We start from the raw sequence: 23,688 nt of genomic DNA, 5'->3' as shown, positions 1-23,688 counted from the left end.
CATCGTTACTGGAAATATGGGTGTTTCCAGTGTCACTCTACCTTGATGGGCCTTGAAACCTCACTTTTATTCCCCTACCCTTGTGAGAAAGCTCAAAGCTCTACTCAGTTTCCAGCTTCTTAGCAGCAGCTGTTTGGCTTCTTAGCTTCTTGGTTTGGTTTCACAAATCAACTAATGTTTTTGAAGGAAAAGTACACACCTTCCCTCTTACCTTCTCTCTGGGATCATGGTGCCACAGTTTGATTGCTTTGGTAGTAGGTCAATGTCTTCAAACTAGTGTTCATTTGTTTTAGCTAGCATTTCTAGATGTACTCAGTGGACAATGTGGGGTGGCTTCAATAAACTACTGTTGGCAGAAATCAAACGTAGTGCTGTGGCTTTAGCTTCAGGATGGACTTATCCCTTCTCTACCCTATCTATCTCTAATAATATCTGCTTTATATATCTGGGTGAACCAATGTTGGGTGCGTATATATTTAAAATTATAATATCTTCTTGCTGAATTGACCCCCTTATCATCATATAATGACTTTCTTTGTCTCAGAGTTTTTGTCTTGATATCTATTTTGTCTGATCTAAGGATAGCTACTCCTGCTCTTTTTTTATTTCTATGTGCATGGAATATCTATTTTTACCCCTTTCTTTTCAGTCTATGTCTTTATAGGTGAAGTGTGTTTCCTATAGGCAACAGATCACTGTGTCTTATTTTTTTAATCTATTCAGTTACTCTGTGGTTTGGAAAGTTTAGTCAATTTACACTCAATGTTATTACTGACAAGTAAGGACTCACTCTTGCCATTTTGTTATTTGTTTTCTGGTTGTTTTGTGGTCTTCTCTTCCTTCCTCCTTTCCTTCCTCTCCTCCTTTTAGTGAAGGTGATTTTCTATAGTGATATGATTTAGTTTCCTGCTGTTTACTGATATTATAGAACATGGAAGTGGAAAGTGGTGAATCCTATTTGTTTCAGTTTCCCAACATTTTCTGATTCTCTCAATAGGGCCCCACACTTTCTTAAGCAACTTAACTGCCTTTAGCTATAATTTCAGAATGGAAGTGAAATCCTTAGCAGAGCAATATGAACTAGCGCTATGTGTCCGCCTTTTCCTTTTGAATGGAATTCAGTGGTCTCTGCAAATGCCTTTGCCTCTCTTTGAGGATCATATAAATTTAGACTGACATTTTCCTGAAAATTAAGAATCTCTCTCTAAATAAGTGGATATCCATAAAAACTGAAAATCCTTAATTGGGCCTGAATTCAGTTATTCTAACATTCATGTCTGTGTGAAGGGTGATCAAGTTGAGAGTTCTCACCCCAAGTCTTGATGGTAACATTCAAAGGAAAACCTTAAGAATTCTTTCAGCATAAGCAGCGGTTTTTATTCAGTTTTTATTTTTTTATTCAGCTGTGGTGTCCACATGTGAGTGCCAACATGAAAAGGTTCTCTTAAGTTCATTTGACAAAGTTCTTTGGCCGGAAAGGAGGACATGCTTAGCACTATTAATGTAAATTTATGCTTTTTCTACATTTTCTCTCTTTGTTTTTTCTCTGTCACTATGTTCATGTGATAATGGGTTAGTTAGTAAATAACATTGTTAAAAGCATATGATCAAATATATAGTTGGACTTCTAACACTAACTCTTCAAAAACTGAGAACCATTTCCCTCACTCCCTCCTGACCCCAGTGCCCAGAAATTTCCATCAGGCTCAGCAAAAAAAGCAAAGAAAACAGATACTGCATGCGATGGGTTAGGAGAACTCGTGAGCCAACGTGGTCTCTTGGGAACACACAAAAGGGAAAAATTTTTAATAAATGATTTGTTTTTATGCTTTTTAAAGAAAGTTTAGTTTTCACTTTTATCAAGGTCTCCAATTCATGGGTGGAGGTGGTAACAAGCAGAATAGTTATATGTGAAACCCCTTCAAAGTAAAAATGTGTCTTGCTTATTTATGGATATCCTGAGAATTTTAATATTTTCTGGAGGGAGGAATACACCTGTAAAAAAAGAAGATGAATTCATACAAAGAGAGGGAATAGGAAGTTATATGTGGTGGGAAAAGTGTCAAATATACATTTTTACATTTCAATGTCCTACCATTTAGCATAAAAGGTTTTTGTCTGTTTGTCCAAGATGTTTCCTTAATTCCTACTAAGAGTTAATCCACTTAATCATGAATAAAAATGATTTACTCTTTCTCATTTATGCAGATCAAATTGAGCATTTCTCATGAAAATCAACTAATATTTTTAGGATATGTCTGAAAACAAAATTTCTTCCACCTAATTCCTTTTTTGGAATAACCTACCTCTTCTTCCCAGTTAGAATAAAGAATTTCAGTCTCATGTAGACATCCCCCATCATAAAAGCAGAAAATAGTCCACAGAAATTCGTGAAGATAGGAAAAACGATTATGAGGATCCAAAGTTTGACTTTCAAAAATTCTAGGATTTCTGTCAGTGAACATTTACTGGGTATGTTCCCAGTGTATGCTTACTACGAAGTACCATGAAGTGGAGAGAATAGCTTGTAAGATGATTCTTGCCCTAGTAGAATTTTAGATTTGCAAGAAAGCTCACTGACAAAGAACTAATATTCTGTCCTTCCACATATAAAAAAATGACTTAAAATTTATAAACTCTAAAACATGACAATCTTTATTTCTGAGGACCTGTGTAGAATCATGCTAGAAAGCACTAATAAAAATTTCTTGACCATAATATTTCCACCACTGCTAAAAATTTACAATAGAAATTAATGATTTACTTTAACCCTTTTGAAAAAGATTAGTCTGGCAGTACAGGGAGGGAAAGAGTAATAATACAAATGTCAACGAAAATTTTGTGATCTGTTGATTTGAGATATGTATTCTAAGACTGGGATTGTTTTTATGCTTCATGTAAAATGGTACTGTTATGAAACAGTAGAGAATGAAAACCAAGCTGCCTTATTTCCTTTAACAATGAAATATTTTCTTCCTAAAACATGGCAGTCCCAAAGATATTGATAGCAAGTCTACAGTATATCATGTATTGATTGTACTGTCCCACTTATATAAAACTGTATAAGACTATCTCTAAACGTACATAGGCTCAGAGTCATATAATATCTGGGATTATGTTCTGGTGGAAAGGTTTGGGACAATTCTACTTAACACTTCATATTTTTCTTGATTGTTCAAGTTGCTTCAAAAAGGACAAATTATTTTTACCAATGTAGTCAAAGCATGTATCAGATTCCCCTACATGAAAATATTGCTTCTCCGGCCACTGTTGTGGTCCTAGACTTGAAGCAAGGCGCTCTGAGCTCCACAGAAAATGACCAGGGTTCAGCTTCTTGCATACAGCAGCCCATTGCTCACTAAGTTCCCTGGTTAACACTGCCTATTCACAGAAACCCACGAGTTATCACCAGATTCCATGCTCTTATCCTTCCCTGCTGATAAAAATCACCATACTATGATATTCAGTTTTTGTCTCCGTGTGTCTGGGGTGGAGCATAGACATTTGCAATTCAACAGGATCATCAGGTGATGTTGAAACATAATAAACTTTCAAAGCATATGGACTCAGCATATCCTAGTAAATGTTCTCTGCAATGGAAAAGAGCTTTCTGTACCCTACACATCAGTTTGCCTCATCAAAGTCTTAGCAACCAATGAATAGCTTCAGAATCCTGAAACTACACCTCAATGGAATAGTGAACCAGAATCATGTCAGAATAATCTTTCATAGAAGCCAGGCATGACCATTAAGAAATGGCTCCCTCCCTGAAAGATCTAAGACTATAAGGCTCTTTTAAAAGCTACTACAGGTTCTCTCTCTAGCATCATGTTTTAAGACCATGATGTTCTAAGATCTTACAATATGAGAATATCATGGTCAAGAATCTAGGCTTTGACTTTCACCACACTTACTCAACATCATACTGGAAGTCCTAGACAGAGCAATCAGGCAAGAGAAAGAAATAAAGGCCATCTAAATCAGAAAAGAGGAAGTCAAACTATATGTCAATGATATAATATTATACCTCAAAAACCATAAAGATTCCTCCAAAAGACTCTTAGTTTTGATAAATGAATTCAGAAAGGTCTCAGATTACAAAATCAACATACATAAATCAGTAGCACTGCTATACACCAATAACAACCAAGCTGAAAATCAAATCAAGAACTCAGTTCCATTTACAATAGATGCAAAAAAGCAAAACAAGGCCGGGCACGGTGGCTCACGTCTGTAATCCCAGCGCTTTGGGAGGCCGAGGCAGGCAGATCACAAGGTCAGAAGATTGAGACCATCCTGGCTAACACAGTGAAACCCCAGTCTCTACTAAAAATACAAAAAATTAGCCGGGCATGGTGGCGGGCGCCTGTAGTCCCAGCTACGCAGGAGGCTGAGGCAGGAGAATGGCATGAACCCGGGAGGTGGAGCTTGCAGTGAGCCGAGATTGTGCCACTGCACTCCAGCCTGGGCGACAGAGCGAGACTCCACCCAAAAAAAAAGCAAAACAAAAACAAAGAACCCCTAGGAATATACTTAAGCAAGGAGGTGAAAGATCTCTACAAGGAGAACTACAAAACACTGATGAAAGAAATCAAAGATGACACAACAAATGGAAAAATTCTATGCTCATGGATTGGAATAATTAACATTGTAAAAATGACCACATAGTCCAAAGCAATTTACAAATTCAATGTAATTCCTATCAAAATACCAAAATCATTTTTCACAGAATTAGAAAAAAAACTCTAAAATTTATGCGGAACCATATGATACCCTGAGTAGCCAAAGCAATCCTAAGCAAAAATAACCAATCCGAAAGCATCACATTACCTGACTTGAAATTACGCTACAAAGCTATAGTAACCAAGACAGTATGGTACTGGCATAAAAGTAGACACACAGACCAATGGAACAGAACTGCAAACCCAAAAATAAGGCCAAATCCTACAACCAACTTATCTTTGACAAAGCAGCCAAAAAAAAAAAAAAAAAAAAAAAAAACAACCACTGGGGAAAGAACACCCTATTCAATAAATGGTGCTGGGAAAATTGGATAGCCACATGCAGAAGAATGAAACTGGATCACTGTCTCTCACCATATGCAGAAATTAACTCAAGATGGATTAAAGACATAAATGTAACACTTAAAGACATAAACATTCTAGAAAGAGCAGGGTGTAGTGGCTCACGCTTATAATCCCAGCACTCTGGCAGGCCGAGGTGGGAGGACAGCTTGAGCTCAGGAGTTCAAGTCCTGAAGTGTGGACGACACAGGGAGGCCCTTGTTTCTACAAGAAAAAAAACAAAATTATTATTATTTTGTTTAAGTTACCTAGGTGTCGTGGCACATGCCTATAGTCCCAGCTACTTGGGTGAGAGGTGGGAGGATTGCTTGAGTCCGGGAAGTTGAGGCTGCAGTGAGCCATGATGACCCCACTGCACTCCAGCCTGGGTGATAGAGAGGGACCCTGTCTCACAAACAAACAAACAAAAAAGAATTCTAGAAGAAAACCTAGGAAAAACTCTTCTAGACATTGGCCTAGGCAAATAATTTATGACTAAGACTGCCAAAGCAAATGCAACAGAAACAAAAATAAATAAATGGGACTTAATTAAACTAAAAGCCTTCTGCACAGCCAAAGAAATAAACAACATAGTAAATAGCTAACTGACAGAATAGGAGAAAATATTTGCAAACTATACATCTAACAAAGGACTAATATCCAGAATCTACAAGGAACTTAAAGAAATCAGCAAGAAAAAACCCCAAATAATCCCATTTAAAAACTGGGCAAAAAACATGAAAAGACATTTCTCAAAAGACATATAAAGGGCCAACAAACATGAAAAAATGCTCAACATCACTAATCATCAGAGAGATGCAAGTTAAAAACACAATGAGATACCACCTTACCCTAGTCAGAATGCCCATTATTGAAAAATCAAAAAATAATAGATGTTGGTGCTGATGTGGTAAAAAGGGATCACTTACACACCATTGGTGGGAATGTAAATTAGTACAACCTCTATGGACAACAGTATGGAGATTTCTCAAAGAACTAAAAGGTAGGTCTATCATTTGATCCAGTAATCTGACTACTGGGTATCTACCCAAAGGAAAAGAGGTCATTATACCAAAAAGACACCTGCATGCATATGTTTATTACAGCACAATTCACAGTTGCAAAGATATGGAATCAACCTGAGTGCCTAACAACTGATGAGTGGACAAAGAAAATGTGGCATATACATTCCATGGAATACTACTCAGCTATAAAAATGAATGAAGTAATGTATTTTGCATCAACTTGGATGAAACTGGAGGCCATTATCCTAAGTGAAGTAACTCAGGAACATAAAACCAAATACCTCATGTTCTCACTTATAAGCTAGAGCTAAGCTATGGGTATGCTAAGGCATACAATAGACACTGGAGACTCAAAAGGGAGGAAGGTGGGAGCAGGGCGAGGGACAACAAAATCACCCGTTGAGTAAAATGTACACTATTCAGGTGATGGGTAGATTAAAATCCGAGGCTTTATCACTATACAATTCACCCCTGTAACCAAAAACCACTTGCACCCCTACAGCTACTAAAATTTTTTAAATAATAAAAAGGAAAGAGAAGCAGGAGAAGACAGTGAGTGACGGAGCCAAGGTTCCATCTAAAACTTAAATTAAAAGCCCGGACATTAAAAGTTTTTATAAAAAGAGCAATCCAGGTTTTGGAGTTGACAAACCACTTTTGAATCCTAGCCATAGTGGCCTTCAGCAAGCCTCAGTTACTTTATCTATTAAATAGAAAGAATATTTACTTCATAAACTTTTTGAAGTTTTCATTTTCAATAACTGTATTGAGATATAATTCACACAGTATAAAATGCACACATTTAAAGAATACAGCTCAATGGTTTTTAGGACAGATATACTGGAGATACTGCAAGTTGAGTTCCTGATCACCGCAATAAAGCAAGTATCATAATAAAGCGAGTCACACAAACTTTTTGGTTTCCCAGTGCATATGAAAGTTACATTTACACTATACTGTAGCCTATTAAGTGTGCAATAGCATTATGTTTAAAAAGATATACAAACCTTAATTTAAAAATACTTTATTGCTAAAAAGAAGCTAACAGTTATCCGAACCTTTAACAAGTTGTAATCTTTTTGCTGGTAGAAGGTCTTACCTCCAATGTAGATGACTGCTGACTGACCATGTTGGTATTTTCTGAAGGCTGGGATATCTGTGGCAGTTTCTCAAAATAAGACAACAATAAAGTTTGTCATATCAATTGAGCCTTCCTTTCACAAAAAGTTTTTCTGTAGCATGTAATGTGGTTAATTTGCTGATAATGTTTGACCCACAGTAGAACTTCTTTCAAAGTTGGAGTCAATCCTCTCCAACCCTGGTGCTGCTTTATCAGGTAAGTTTATGTAATACCCTAAAGCATTTGTCACTTCAACAATATTCATGGCATCATCACCAGTAGATTCCATTTCCATAAATCACTTTCTTTGCTCATCCATAAGAAGCAACTCCTTATCCATTCAAGTTTGAGCACAAGATTATAGTAATTCAGTCACATTTTCAGGCTCCACTTCCAATTCTAGTTCTTTTGCTATTTCCACCACATCTGCAGTGAAGTCTTGAACACCTCAAAGTTATCCATGAGAGTTGGAATCAAATTCTTCTAAACTCCTTTGAATGTTGATATTTTGAGCTCCTCCCATGAAACATGAATATTTGTCATGGCACTTAGAATGATTCATCCTTTCCAGAAGGTTTTCAATTTACTTTGCTCAGATTTGTCAAAGAAACCACTATCTATGGCAGCTACAGCCTTATGAAATGCATTTTTTAAATCATAAGACTTGAAAATAAAAATGACTTCTTGATCCATGAGCTGCAGAATGGATGTTTTATCTAGAGGCATGAAAACAACATTAATCTTCTTGTACATCCCCATCAGAGCTCTTGGGTGACCAGGTCCATTGTCAATGAGCAATAATATCTCTAAAGGAATCTCTTTTTCTGAGCAGCAGTTCTCAATAGTGGGTTTAAAATATTCCAATAAACTACACTATAAACATACACTGTCATTCAGCCTTTGTTGTTCCATTTCTAGAGCACAGGCAAATTGATTTAGCATAATTCTTAAGGGCTTTAGGATTTTCAGAATAGTAAGTTAGCATTGTCTTCAACTTAAAGTCACCAGCTACAGTAGCCCGTAACAAGAGAATCAGCCTGTCCCTTGACACTTTCAAGCCAGGTATTGACTTTTCCTCTTCAGCTATGAGAGTCTAACTAGCATCTTCTTCTAATAGAAGGCTGTTTCATCTACACTGAAAATCTGTTGTTTAGTGTAGATGCTTTCAACAGTGATCTTAGCTAGATCTTCTGGAGAACTTGCTGTAGCTTCTGTATTAGCACTTGCTCTTTCACCTTGTACTTTCATGGTATGGAGATGGCTTCTTTCCTTAAACTTTCTGAGCCAACCTCCATTAGCTTCAAACTTTTCTTCTGCAGCTGTCTCCTCTCAGCCTTCATAGAATTGAAGAAAGGTATAGCCTTACTCAGGATAAGGCTTTAGCTTAAGGGAATGTTTTGGCTGGTTTGATCATCTCTTCAGACCATCCAAACTTTCTCCATATGAGCAGTAAGGCTATTTCACTTTCTTACCATCTGTGTGTTCACTGGAGTATCAATTTTAATTTCTTTCACAATTTTTTCCTTTGCATTCACAATTGGGCTAACTGGTGCAAGAGGCCTAGTTGTAGCCCTATCTTAGGTTTTTGACATGCCTTTCTCACTAAGCTTCATTTCTAGCTTTTGATTTAAAGTGAGAGTTGTATGACTTTTTCACTTGAACACTTAGAAGTCATTGTCGGGTTAGTAAATGACTTAATTTCAATATTGTGTGCATGAGGAGAGGGAAAGAGATGAAAAAGAATGGCTGGTTGGTGGAACAGGCAGAACATATGCAACATTTATCAATTAATTTGGCTGTCTTATAATGATACAGTTCATGACACTCCAAAACAACTGCAATTGTAACATGAAAGATCACTGATCACAGATGACCAAAACAGATATAATAACAATAATGTCCTCACATTTCAATACCAACATTGAATGTAAATGGCCTAAATGCTCCACTTAAAAGATACAGAACTGCAGAATGGATACGAACTCACCAAGCAACTGTCTGCTGCCTTCAGGAGACTCACCTAATACATAAAGATGCAAATAAAGGGGTGGAAAAAGGCATTTCATGCAAATGGACACCAAAAGCGAGCTGGGGTAGCTATTCTTATATCAGACAAAACAAACTTTAAAGCAACATCAGTTAAAAGAGACAAAGAGGGACATTATATAATGGTAAAAGGCCTTGTCTAATAGGAAAATATCACAATTCTAAATATATATGCACCTAATACTGGAGCTCCCAGATGCATAAAACAATTACTAATAGACCTAAGAAATAAGATACCAACACAATAATAGTTGGGGACTTCAATACCCCACCTACAGCAGGAGACAGGTCATTAAGACAGAAAGTCAACAAAGAAACAATGGATTTAAACTATACCTTGGAACAAATGGCCTTAACAGATATATACAGAACATGTCATCCAACAATGACAGAATACACATTCTATTCAACAGTGCATGGAACTTTCTCTAAGGCAGACTGTAGAACAGGCCATAAAATGAGCCTCAATAAATTAAGAAAACTAAAATTATATTAAGCACTCTCTCAGACCACAGTGGAATAAAACTGGAAATCTACTCCAAAAGGAACCTTCAAAACCATGCAAATACATGGAAATTAAATAACCTGCTCCTGAATGAGCATTGGGTCAAAAACGAAATCAAGATGGAAATTTAAAAATTCTTCAAACTGAATGACAATAATGACACAACCTATCAAAACCTCTGGGATTTAGCAAAGGTGGTATTAAGAAGAAAGTTCATAGCCCTAAATGCCTACATCAAAAAATCTGAAAGAGCACCAACAGACAATCGAAGGTCACACCTAAAGAACTAGAGAAACAAAAACAAACCAAACCCAAACCCAGCAGAAGAAAGGGAATAACCAAGATCAGAGCAGAACTCAATGAAATTGAACCCCCCACAAAAAAATACAAATGGTAAATAAAGTAAAAAGTTGGTTTTTTGAAGAGATAAATAAAATTGATAAACCATTAGCAAGATTAACCAAGACAAGACGAAAGAAAATCCAAATAATTTCACAAATAAATGAAACAGGAGATATTTACAATTGACACCACTGAAATACAAAAGACCATTCAAGGCTACTATGAACACCTTTACACACATAAACTAGAAAAACCTAGAAGAAAGTGATAAATTCCTGGAAAAATACAACCCTCCTAGTTTAAATCAGGAAGAATTACATACCCTGAACAGACCAATAACAAGCAGTGAGATTGAAATGGTAATTTAAAAATTAGTAACCAAAAAAAAAGTCCAGGACCAGACAGATTCACAGTAGAATTCTACCAGACATTCAAAGATTTAGTACCAATCCTTTTGACACTATTCCACAAGATAGAGAAAGAAGGAACCCTCCCTAATTCATTCTATGAAGCCAGTATCACTCTAATACAAAACCAGAAAAGGACATAACCAAAAAAGAAAACTGCAGACTGATATCCTTGATGAACATAGATGTTAAAATCCTTAACAAAGTACTAGCTAACCAAATCCAACAACATATCAACAAGATAAACCACTATAGTCAAGTGGTTTGCACAATAGGGATGCAGGGATGGTTTAAGATACACAAGTCAATAAATGTGATATACCACATAAACAGAATTTTTAAAAAATCACATGATCATCTCAATAGATGCAGAAAAAGCATTTGACAAAATCCAGCATCCCTTTATGATGAAAACTCTCAGCAAAACTGGCACAGAAGGGACGTGCCTTAATATAATAAAAGCCATCTATGACAAATCCACAGCCAACATAATACTGAATGGGGAAATGTTGATAGTGTTCCCTCTGAGAACTGGAACAAGACAAGGATGCCCACTCTCACCACTCCTCTTCAACATAGTACTGGAAGTCCTAGCCAGAGCAATCAGACAAGAGAAAGAAAGTGCATCCAAATCAGTAAAGAGGAAGTTAAACTGTCACTGTTTGCTGATGATACGATCATTTACCTTGAAAACCTTAGGGACTTCTCTAGAATGCTCCTAGAACTGATAAAAGAATTCAGCAAAGCTTCCAAATACAAGATTAATGTACACAAATCAGTAGCTCTTCTGTACAGCAACAGCGACCAAACAGAGAATCAAAACAACTCAACTCCTTTTACAACAGCTGCAAAAAAAATAAATAAATAAAACACTTAGGAATATACCTAACAAAGGAGTCAGAAGATTTACAAGAAAAACTACAAACTACTGTTGAAAGAAATCATAGATGACACAAACGAATGGAAACAGCCCATGCTCATGGATGGGTAGAATCAATATTGTGAAAATGACCATACTGCCAAAAGCAACTACAAATTCAACACAATCCCTATCAGAACACCACCATCATTCTTCACAAAATTAGAAAAAACAATTCTAAAATTCATATGGAACCAAAAAAGAACCTGCAGAGCCAAAGCAAAACTAAGCAAAACGAACAAATCTGGAGGCATCACACTACCTGATTTCAAACTATACTATAAGGCCATAGTCACCAAAACAGCATGGTACTGGTATAAAAACAGGCACAGAGATGGAGCAGAATTGAGAACCCAGAAATAAACCCAAATACTTAAAGCCAACTGATCTTCGACAAAGCAAACAAAAACATAAAGTGGAATAGTGCTGGGATAACTGGCTAGTCACACGTAGGAGAATGAAACTTGATCCTCCTCTCTCACCTTATACAAAAATCAACTCAAGATGGATTAAGGGCTTAAACCTAAGACCTGAAACTATAAAAATTCTAGAATACAACATTGGAAAAAGCCCTATTAGACATTCGCTTAGGCAAGGATTTCATGACCAACAACCCAAAAGCAAATGCAATAAAAACAAAGATAAATAGCTGGGACATAATTAAAGAGCTTTTGCATGACAAAAGGAACACTCAGCAGAGTAAACAGACAACCCACAGAGTGGGGGAAAATCTTCACAATCTATACATCTGACAAAAGACTAATACCCAGAATCTACAATGAACTCAAACAAATCAGTAAGAAAAAAAACAAAAGATCCCATCAAAAAGTGGGCTAAGGACATGAATAGACAATTCTCAAAAGAAGATATACAAATGGCCAAATAACATAAGAAAAAATGCTCAGCATCACTAATGATCAGGGAAATGCCAACCAAAACAACTATGCAATACCACCTTGTCCATAATCAAAAAATGTCCATAATCAAAAAATCAAAAAACAGTAGATGTTTGTGTAGATGCATTGAACAGGGAACACTTCTATACTGCTGGTAGGAATGTAAACTAGTACAGCCACTAAGAAAACAGTGTGGAGAGTCCTTAAATAACTAAAAGTAGAACTACCATTTGATCCAGCAATCCCACTACTGGGGGAAAATAAGTCATTATTCAAAAAAGATACTTGCACGTTCATGTTTAAAGCAGCACAGTTTACAACTGCAAAATCGTGTAACCAACCCAAATGCCCATTAACCAATGAATGGATAAAGAAACTGGCATATATATATATGTGTGTGTGTGTGTGTATGTGTGTGTGTATATACATATATATATGTGCATGTATATATTTGAATACTACGCAGCCATAAAAACGAATGACTTAACAGCATTTGCAGTGACCTAGATGAGATTGGAGACTTTATTTTTTTTAGACAGGAGTTTCACTCTTGTTGCCCAGAGGAGTGCAATGGCATGGTCTCGGCTCACTACAACCTCCGCCTCTAGGGTTCAAGTGATTCTCCTGCCTCAGCCTCCCAAGTAGCTGGGATTGCAGGTGCCCACCACCATGCCTGGTCAATTTTTGTATTTTTAGTAGTGGTGGGGTTTCATCATGTTGACCAGGCTGGTCTAGAACTCCTGACCTCAGGTGATCCGCCCACTTTGGCCTCCCAAAGTGCTGGGATTACAGGCATAAGCCACCGTGCCCAGCCTTGGAGACTATTATTCTAAGTGATGTAACTCAGGCATGGAAACCAAACATCATATGTTCTCACTGATATGTGGGAGCTAAGCTATGAGGATGCAAATGCGTCAGAGTGATACAATGGACTTTGGGGCCTTGGGGGAACGGTGGGAGGGGGCAGGGATAAAAGACTACAAATATGGTGCAGTGTATACTGCTCACAAATCACCACTAAAGAACTTACCCATGTAGCCAAATACTACCTGTACCCCAATAACTTATGGAAAAATAAAATTAAAATAAAATAAAATTTTAAAATGATAATAAAAGTTTGACATATTTAAAGAATTACCAAAAGGTGAAACAGAGACACAAAGTGAGTATATTTCATTGGAAGATGCCAATGATTAAGACTTGCTTGATACAGGATTGCCAGAAACTTTGTTTGTGAAAAAGTGCAATAAAATGAGGTTTGTCTGTATATTCATAAAATTATGCAACCATCCCCACTGTTTAATTCTAGAATGTTTTCATCACCCCAGAAAGGAACTACATATCCATTAGCAGTCACTCCCCAGCCCTCTTTCTTCCCACAACCCCTGGTAAACACTATTTTGTGTTTCCATGGAATTTCCCCATTGAGTCATTTCATATAAATGAAATTATACATGATGTGGCCTTTTGTGACTAGTTTCTTTCACTTAGCATAGTGTTTTCAAGTTTTATTCATATTGTAGACTGTATTAAAAGTTTTTCCTTGTTACACCCAAATAATATTCCATTGTATGAATACATTTTATTTATACATCCATTGATGGATATTTGTGTTGTCTCCATCTTCAGGTTATTATTAATAGTGCTGCTATGAACATTCGTGTACAAGAATTTGTGTGGACATATGTTTTCATTTCCCTTGGGTATAAACCTAGGCATGACTGCTGGGTATTATGGTAACTTGATGTTAAACATTTTGAAGAGCTGCCACTCTGTTTTTCAAAGTGCCCACAACATTTTACATTCCCATCAGTTTTATATTTCTCCATGTCTTTGTTAATATCTTTTTTATTAATGCCATTCTAGTGAATATGAGGTATTAACTTATTGTGGCTTTGGTTTTTATTTCCCTAGTGAATAATGACGTTGAGCTTCTTTTTCACGCGCTACTATTTGTAAATCTTACTTGGAGGAATGTCTATTCAGATCCTTTGTCCATCTTTTAATTAAGTAGTTTGTCTTTTTATTATTGGGTTGTAAGAGTTCTTTATATATTCTGGCTACAAGTCTCTTATTGGATATATAATCTACAAATATTTTCTCCCTGTGGGTTGTTTTTTCAGTTTCTTGACAGTGCTCTTTAAAACACAAAATTTTTAATTTTGATTAAGTCTAATGTGTCTATTTTTTTCTTTGGTTCTTTGTGTTTTTGGTGTCACATATAAGAAACTATTGACTAATCAAAGTTTATTAAGATTTACTCCTATGTTTTATAGCAGCGGACCCCAACCCCTGGGCCATCAACGGTACTAGTCTGTGGCCTGTTAAGAACCAGGCTGTACAGCAGGAAGTGAGTGGTGGGTGAGCAAGCATTACCACCTAAGCTCTGCTTTCTGATTGTTTGTTTTGTTTTTTGAGACAAAGTCTCACCGTGTTGCCCAGGCTGGACTGCAGTGGTGCAATCTTGGCTCACTGCAACCTCTACCTCCCACGTTCAAGTGATTCTCATGCCTTAGCCTCCCAAGTAGCTGGGATTACAAGCACACGCCACCACACCGGGCTAATTTTCATATTTTTAGTAGAGACAGGGTTTCACCATATTGGTCAGGCTGGTCTCAAACTCCTGGCCTCAGGTGATCCGCCCACCTCAGCCTCCCAAAGTGCTGGGATTACAGGCATGAGCCACCGCACCTGGCCTTGCTGTCAGATTAGCAGTGGCATTAGACTCTCATAGAAGTGCGAACCCTGTTGTGAACTGTGCATGTGAGGGATCTAGGTTGTGCTCCTTATGAGAATCTGACTTAATGCCCAATGATCAGAGGTGGAACAGTTTCATCCTGAAACCATGCCACTCGCAGCCATTTGTGGAAAAGTTGTTTTCCACGTAACCAGTCACTTGTGCCAAAAAGGCTGGGGACCACAGTCTTACGAAATTTTGGTGAAGATTAACTGGGATAATGTATGTAAATTCTGGGCATGTAACTATCAGTGGGAAGTAATATCTGATATTGTCATTCAGACAATTCCTCCAGGCTTCCACCTCATCTAATTTCTTCCACCCTCATCTAATTTATCTGGTATCCACCTCTACCACACCCTCTGGATTTGCCTCTTGGTTGGACTGGCTCTGGCTTTGATTTCAGACTCCAGTTTCAAGCAAGTGATGCTGACAGTTGCTTAGCGCAACTGACTGTCCAGGAGGGGGCATCAGACAACAAGAGAAGTCCCTAGAAAAGACAGCTTTAATCAAATAATACTGCCATTTATTGAAAACCTGCTACGTGGCTTCCTCTTTATGGGCATTATCTCTATTCTCTAGAATGACTGTGGGCATTGAGTACAGTATTACCAGCATGATATAAAAGAGGAAACTGGTTTTCTAAGTTTAATAACTTTTCCTAACATTTTCCAGTTTAGTAATTGATGAGGTGGGATTTGACTGACTATAAAGCTTGTACTATTTCTTTTATACCACCAATCTCGATCTTACAGGGCTACAAAAAATCTTGAAGCAAGCATCAGAACTAGCCTCTATCTTTAGTAATTCTAAATAACATTAAAATGTGTTTAGAGCATTAAAATGTGTTTTACAAAATGTGTTACGAGAATATGTCGTGGACTTAGGGGACAAACTAGAAACCAAGCTTCCAGACCTCAGGACCTACAATATAAATTAGAATGCAAAACACAAACAAGTAACATACCCAGAAGGTAGTTATGAAGTAATAATGACTTGATAAAGTTAACATCATGCATTCTGATACTTCATTGAAATTTTCTCCTCTGGGCTGGTCTATGATGTTTTTAAACATCTAAACTATGGCTTCACTTCCATGAAGCTTGAACCTGACCAATTTCTTTAAGGCATTGTAGTTACAACTTGAGCATCATTCACCCAGGGGACAGTTAGTATTATTTTCTCAAAATGTTGTCTGGGTCTATCTGCAGCAGAATCCCCTGCTATGCTTATTAAAATGCACACTTCAAAGCCACTCCTTTCATTTACTGATGTCTACACTGGTGCCTGACATGCTCTATTTTTAAGCAGCTGTTCATTAAACAGCAAGAAACAGTTATTGCCTCACCACTGGACTTCCCTTTTTGCCATTAAGAAACAGCATCTCCCCTTTAAGTTCTGCCTCTCTTACCATGAGTCCTAAACATTATAAAAGCAAAAGTTTATAAAGTTAGTCAAATTTCTATCATTTGGCACATAGTGATAATAACAGCTAACACTTTCAGAGGACTTATTGTGCTCCAGGTACTAGTCTAAGTCCTTTACCTACGTATTAGCACACTAAATCCTCACAACTGTCTCCTGTTGTTGATTCTATGAACTTCAAATCTGTTATACAAATGAGGAAACAGGTTAAGACTTGCCCAAGGTCAAGTAGCTTGAAATTGACAGAGTCAAAACTCGAACCCACGGGCAACCTGATTTCAGAGTCTAAGCTTTTGAATATTATAATTATTCTCTTTGAAAAATGATTTAATGGCAAAAGATTTGAAAAAAACAAACTGATAAATTCATCACTAGGGGAATGGTTAAAGAAATTATGATTCCCCCAATGAAACGCAGCTGTGAAAAAGTAAGAGCTGAAAGGCAAGGTACAGAACGTGTATAACATGCTTTGTTTAAAATAAATCTTTTTTCAAATTGAATTTTGGATCTGTATTAGAAGTTTAGTTTTTGTTATACGAGGTAAAAATTTTTCGCAATTTGTCATTTAACTTTTTATGTACTTATGGTATAATTTGCTATGCAAAAGTTATCTTTAATTTTATGTACTTTCATTATTTATTTCATGGTTTTCGGATTTTGAGTCATCATTAGAAAGAACTTCTCCAAGGATACAAAGTAATTATCCTAATATTTTCTTCTGGTGCTTTCAGGATTTCTTTCTAAATGTGTGATTTTTCATGTATGTTAAGTTTACTGTGATATACAGGTATGAACAAGCTCATTATTTGTCACAACACCCAGTATTAAATTGCCCTCTTTGCCCCACTAATTTCAGTTGTCCTTTTTATCATGAAGTGAATTTTTTAATGTATTGTGGATTATTTCTGGGCTTATTTTGACCCTTTGGGGACTACGTTTTTAGTTTATGAGGCAGCCAGAAGCATTTATTTTTTTACTCAAGTATTATTTTAGTCCTGGAGATAAATTTATGGCCTGTTTAATGTACCATGTTATTGCTGACATCCCTTATCATCCTAGGGAAGTTACAGAAATAATGAACAGCAGTTTTATAGCGATGGCTTCAGCAGAAAACAGATCTAGAGAAGCACTGTCCCTGAGGATAGCGCATTGAACCCCTCACCTGCTGAGATTTTCAAATTCATATCATTGTCTGCAAGTACCTTTCATCTTCCTTTGGGAAGCAGCAGGAATGAGGATTAAGGTTAAATTCCCATTGTCTGTGGTCCAAAGAGAAAGCCTATTACCACTGTCTGTACATATTATTGCCATTGTGTTAAAGTGCAGAACCAAAAGCAAACTTTCCAATTTTTCATACTCCTAGCTCGGTAGGTGTGTCTGCTGATGGCACCCAGGATCTGCCTATATTCCCCAGGAAGCACATCAAAATAGCAGCTTGACTCTCCTAAGAATGGAGACTCCCTATCAGACTCACAGTCTCAAGTTACCAGCTCATAGTGGATAAGGCGGTGTGAGTGCTATTCACGGCCTGAATATGATTTGGCCAGTGCTCTTGGCTCAATCCCTGCTCCATGTTAAGCTGCAATAACCACAGCTGGAATGTGTGTTTGTGCCCTCCAGGTCTGAACAGCTGGAAGAAGTCCTGCCCCCACCCCCACCTCCCAACACAAATTAACTTAGGAGGTGTAAAATGCTGGGGGAAGAAAAACAAACCAAGATGACAAAAACAGGTGCCAAAAGGTGTTTGTTCACAATCCCATCACAGTTTCATTTTTTGTGTGTGTATGATTAGCAGCTCAGCTGCCTTAGGGCACATTTCATACTTCTTTGATCTTTTAATGTCTTGAAAAGAAAAGAAACAGCATCTGCTGATGAAAGATATTCCAAGAGAATAGCAGGTTCTGTTCTCCAACAATCTCAAAAGCTTAACTATCCTGCTCTGTGGACAGATTTAAAGACTGGGTCTTAGAAACCAATCTCTTCAAGGTTTAGCTGAACAGTAGAAAACAACTGTCCGTTTATTGTTATTTTCCAATTTATTGTCAGAGGATTATCTGTTAATGAGCCTTAGCTTATTTGAAAGACTTAAGGAAGCTAGAAACTTTCACCACAATAGCACTGATTGGTTTGTCATAGTCTGAAGTAACTCTCTCGTACCTGATGATTCATAAATTCTAAAGAGGAGACCAAAGGGGCAGCAGTTCTAAAGAGAACAGCCACACAACCCCATTGCACAATAAGCTTTGTCAGCACAGCCTGTAGACAAACACTGGGTTGCAATATAGCCACTAATGACTGGTTCTCTCCCTTGTTCATCTACCCTTGGGGACCTACAGGTGCCTTAAATTCTCCCTAAATTGTTCTAGAAGACCTGTGGTCCTTAGCCTGGTCTTATTGACTACCCTTTAGGTTTCAGCCCCCCCTTTTTTTTTTTTTTTTTTTTTTAACTCTCATCTGCTAAGTTTTGTGCCCATTAATACCTGTAAAGGAACCACCATGACTGTTAAAGCCCTCACTGTCACATTTCTGTGCTCAGATTGTAAAGCCGTAAGTTCCATGCCAAGTTTCTGACATCTTGTGCTCTCAATGTCCTAGATTTATTCATTTTTGACCTTATCTTTCATTATACCCTTTACCCTCAGACACACAGCAGAAACAGGATTTGAGGACCATCTAAATGAGTGATAGACATCCCCTTCCTGATCTCCTATTGTTGGACGCTCTTCCAACACAGTGCATGCCATCCCAAGTTTCTCAGTCCCTCCTGCCAATGGTGCCTGGCCAGCCTGTGGCATCAGTCCTCTAGACTTGTCTTAGTCTTGGGACAAACTTCTGTAGGTCTTCCTTCTAGTAAAACATTGAGATAAAACAACTTTGAAACTGTTATTTATTCTTGAAATTAGCATTCTGAAGGTATCATCCTTAAAGGTATGAATCAATAGTTTCATCTCTGATAAATATTACAAGTCATCCGAATTTCTTTCCAAGTCATTGGAGGGGAGCAAGAATTGATAAGACAAAGAAAATGAATTCATGCTTGTCACTTTATAGAAACAGACCCACTAATTGATATGAAGTATTAATAATGCCTTACATGTCCTATGTCCAGTTTCCATGAAGTCATCCCTTTAATAGTGTTATGTACTCAGAGCTCCCACATTCATCAATCAGTCCACATATGCTCGTATCTCATGAGCCACTGGTTTTACTGTCCTAACCATTTGTTCCCATTGTGATTCACAGTCCAGTCTCTTTGCTTGCAAACTTGGCTTTCCACCCAGTGGCTCTCTTCTCTATCTGGAGGCAGAATTACAGAGTGATTAAGAGCAACTTGGAATTCTGGTGCCAAGTCTCGACTGTGTGACCGTGCACAGATGATATACCCTGCCCCTGTAACTGAGTCTCTCCAGCTATAGAATGGAGATAATAATAATAATAATACTTAAATCTTTGAGGGTTTTAAAAGGATTTAAAGCACTTCAAATGTCAAGCACTCATTAATTGTTAGCTAGGATTGCTATTATTCAGGGAAAAGCATGTCATCCATCAATAAAGAACAGCCTCGTGAATCAAACTCTGAAGGGCCACTCTGAAGTGGAGAGTTAGAAGATAGAATGTAAAAGTGCCTAATTATTTTTTATAAGTTGTAAGCTGACTCATGGTAAGCTTATCTCCATGACTGCAGCCCAACAGAAATAAATTAAGTAACTCCGTAAATGGAAGACTGTATCACTGCACTTCACAGCACCAAGACCAAAGGATGGGCTCTAAGTACCAGCTGGCAGATGAACTAAAGAAACAGAAACTAATTTTTTTTAACGTTAATTTGATGCTGTTTTATTTATATAAGAAAATCCTCAATGTAATTTGCAAGCTCAGCAATAATTCAAGAAATACAAATAGCTCTGCAAAAGAATGTGCGGACATAATTTATAAAGCTTAACTTCTAATGAGTGAAAAGTTTCCTAAGAAAAACAAATGACTTTGGCTAAAAGGAAAATAACTCTTAAAGCAACACATCCAAGGAGAAGAGCCAGGATCCAGAATTTCACTGGGTCCCACGTCTGCCAGAGCTCTGCTTGTCAATGGTTGCCAGGTGCCTAAGATGTGTTCTGTTCTCCAGACACCTGGCACACCAAATCTGTTCTGCTGAACTGAGAATTCATTATGATTTCATTTCTGGGCTACAATCTTGGCTACATGGAGTCAGTGCCCCGTGACTCCAAGGTTTTGCAGTGATTTGGGGAAAGCCCCTCTTTGAGACACTGCCCTCTGTGTTATTATTCCTTACTCATCACTGGAGCAAGGTTATTTGACCAAGTTTTTATTTCAGACTCCCTTTCACTTCCCTTAGGACACATTGTCTTCCAGAGGGTTTGTAGGGCCTCTCCATAAGTCAACTATATGTACCCAAAAGCATCTGAATCCTAGAATGGGCACAGCTGAGGCTCAAGCTAGCCCCTGCCCTGGAATGATTTTATCAGTGAATAGAGTCACTTAGCCAGTGGGTTACAGAGATAGTATTTTAGTCAGGAGACTCTTCTTCCAATGCCCGTTTTCTTTTTATTTCCCTCACTGCATGCTGACTCACTCTGTGAAAGAGCTCAGGTCAGTTACAAGTAGAAGTAGCCAGGAAGGGACAGGGTCTCACCACAACTAATAAAGGAGTATCTTTCCAACAATTAGTCTTCAGCAGAGGGAATTAATTAGTGAATTCCTTAAAAGCTGTTTTCTATGCACCAAATTCAGACAAGTGGAGTTTCGGTGGGATGTACTTCTGTTGTAATAGGAACCCAGACCTGGTGTCTAATCGTCAGGACATCATTAATTGCATGATTGTAAGTATCATTTAAACAGACTCCTCAGAAGGAACTCCTAATTCTATCGCAAATATTTCCTATGTAAAATGGAAATAACTATCGCTTACTCATATATGTATACTCAGAACTTCTGAATGGTATTTCTGGGTTTTAAGACATGCGTTTGAAAATTATCTTGATTTCCTTCTCCCAAAGGATGATTTTGCTTTTCCTGTTGCCCTTGTAACATCTATTGGACAGGAGTCTGCCATACTTGGGCTGCTGGCCATGACTATGACATCTCTCCATTAGCAATCTCCTTGCCTGTGATGTTCTAGGAGAGAATCAGTGGCAGGCATCCATATTCCATACCATAAAGCACTGCCATGGCTGATGGGACAAAGAATGGCTCCTGATCCAAAGATGACTTCTGAGGTGCTCCATACTGAAATCTCCACCCAACAGAAATGCCCTAAACTGGATGTTGACTGGGTAAATCAATCAAATCCTCTCTCCTGGATTGAGTACAAAGAGAAAAAGCAATGAAAAAAAAAAAAAAAAAAAAAATCCAGAAATGTAGGACACCACTAAGAGAATATCTAGGTAATGGAGTCCCAGAAAAAGTAAAGGAACCAAAAACAAGAAATAGGTAAAGATAATTTCCAAAAATAATAAAATACACAATACTGTAGACCCAAGAAACACAATTGTGAGAAAGATGAAAATACACATGTGCACAGGAGCACGTGCTTATGGACACACACACTCCCCTAGACACATCATAGTCAAACTATAGTAAAACAAGCATTATTGAAGGCACCTAAAAAATTAGAAGAACAGAAAAAAAGGTGCAATACATACAAAAACAGAGAAAAGAACTAGAGCAGACTTCTCTAACAAAACCAAGCAAGGCAAGCAAATGGAGTCATAATTTTAAAAAATCATTAAGACTATTAAGTACAGTTTTAGATTTACAGAATAATTGAGAGATAGTACAGAGTTCCATATATCTAAACCATCCCCGTCCTCATTTCCCATCCTCAGTTTTTCCTATAATTAAAATCTTGCATCAATGTGATACATTTGTTATAACGGCTTAAGATAATTAATGCAATTATAATCATTACATAATATAATGATTGCATTATTTGTAACTACAGTCTATTGTCTACACTAAGGTTTATTCTTTGTATTGTACAGTTCTATGGGTTTTGACACAAGTCCTAAGGAAATGTATCCACCATTTTGATTTCATTCAGAATAGTTTTCCCCCATCCCTCCCTTCTCTTTTCCCAAGTCCCTGCAACCACTGACCTTTTTACAGTTATATGGAGTGGCATACACCAAGTACTGAAAAAAAGTATAGTCAACACAGAATTCTATGCACAGTGAAAATATTGTTCAAAAATGAAGGTGAAATAAAAACTTAGAGGCAACAAAAACTGAGAGAAGTCAAAGGCAGCAGACATGTGCCACATTGAACGTTAAATTAAAAATTTTTCTGGCAGGAGTATTATTACCAGATAGAAACTTGGATCTGCACAAAGAAATAAAAAGCACTGGAAATGGTAAAAATAAATGTAAATATAAAAGGTACTTTTCTTGTTTTTAATCACTTTTAAGAGATGTTTGACTAACATAAAATAAATAAGCTTATTATAGGGCTTATAGAAATATACTGTTATAAGACTCTTCAGCTATAAATAAAGCTGTGTAATATTATTTTAAGGCAGCTGTGGTGAATTAAAGTTGTATATTTCAGATCTTAGAGAAACCACTCATTTTAAAAAGAAAGTAAAATTAATAATAACCCACTAGAGACGATAAAACGGAATCATAAAAAATATTCAATACAAAAAAGATTAAAAGGGGATAAAGAATAAATGGGACAAATACACAGCAGTTACAGCAAATTTAAATTCAACCATATCAATAATTAAAAATAAATCGTTTAACTACATTTAACACATTAAAATGACCACATTTAATACATTACATTAATATAAAGTAAAAGGCAGAGATTTTCTTAAAACAAAAAAAGCAGCCGACTCTGTCTTGTCAACAAAAATACCTGTTAAAACAAGAGTCAACACACTACAACCCACTGGCTAACTCTAGCCGCACATATTTTTTTTAAGACCTTAAAGCAAAGAATGGCTTTACATATGTGACCTATAGTGTCTAAAATATTAGCTATCTACCATTTACGGAAAACGTCTGCCAACCCTGTTTCTAAACAATAAAGACACAAAGAGCTTAAAAGTAAAAGAAAGAAAATGATATACTATTCAAACACTAAAGAAAGCTGGAGTGGCTTTATAAATATCAGATGAAGCAGACTTCAAAATAAAGAATATTACCAGGGATAAAGAAGAACAGTAAGCAATGATAAATTGCTCAATTC

At 37.1% G+C, this 23,688-nt stretch overlaps 1 protein-coding gene across 2 annotated transcripts in view; it reads right to left on the bottom strand.

Annotated features, from left to right (window-relative positions):
- SNX13 (sorting nexin 13) overlaps positions 1 to 23,688 on the bottom strand; it is a 214,013-nt gene that overhangs the window by 25,037 nt on the left and 165,288 nt on the right. Inside the window, exon 27 of one of the 2 annotated variants that reach the window (XM_031936048.1) lies at positions 5,233 to 5,288. The exons of the other annotated variant lie outside the window; for it this stretch is intronic. Within the exon in view, the coding sequence (XP_031791908.1) occupies positions 5,248 to 5,288 (41 nt within the window). The 3' untranslated portion in view covers positions 5,233 to 5,247. Of the gene's footprint in view, positions 1 to 5,232; positions 5,289 to 23,688 lie in introns of those variants that run through there. 2 annotated transcript variants of the gene reach the window in all.

The sequence above is a fragment of the Piliocolobus tephrosceles genome, chromosome 8 (assembly GCF_002776525.5).
Source record: "Piliocolobus tephrosceles isolate RC106 chromosome 8, ASM277652v3, whole genome shotgun sequence".
NCBI classification, from domain to species: domain Eukaryota; kingdom Metazoa; phylum Chordata; class Mammalia; order Primates; family Cercopithecidae; genus Piliocolobus; species Piliocolobus tephrosceles.
The sequence above is the reverse complement of the archived record's forward strand: the minus strand, read 5'-3'. Positions and strand labels throughout refer to the sequence as shown.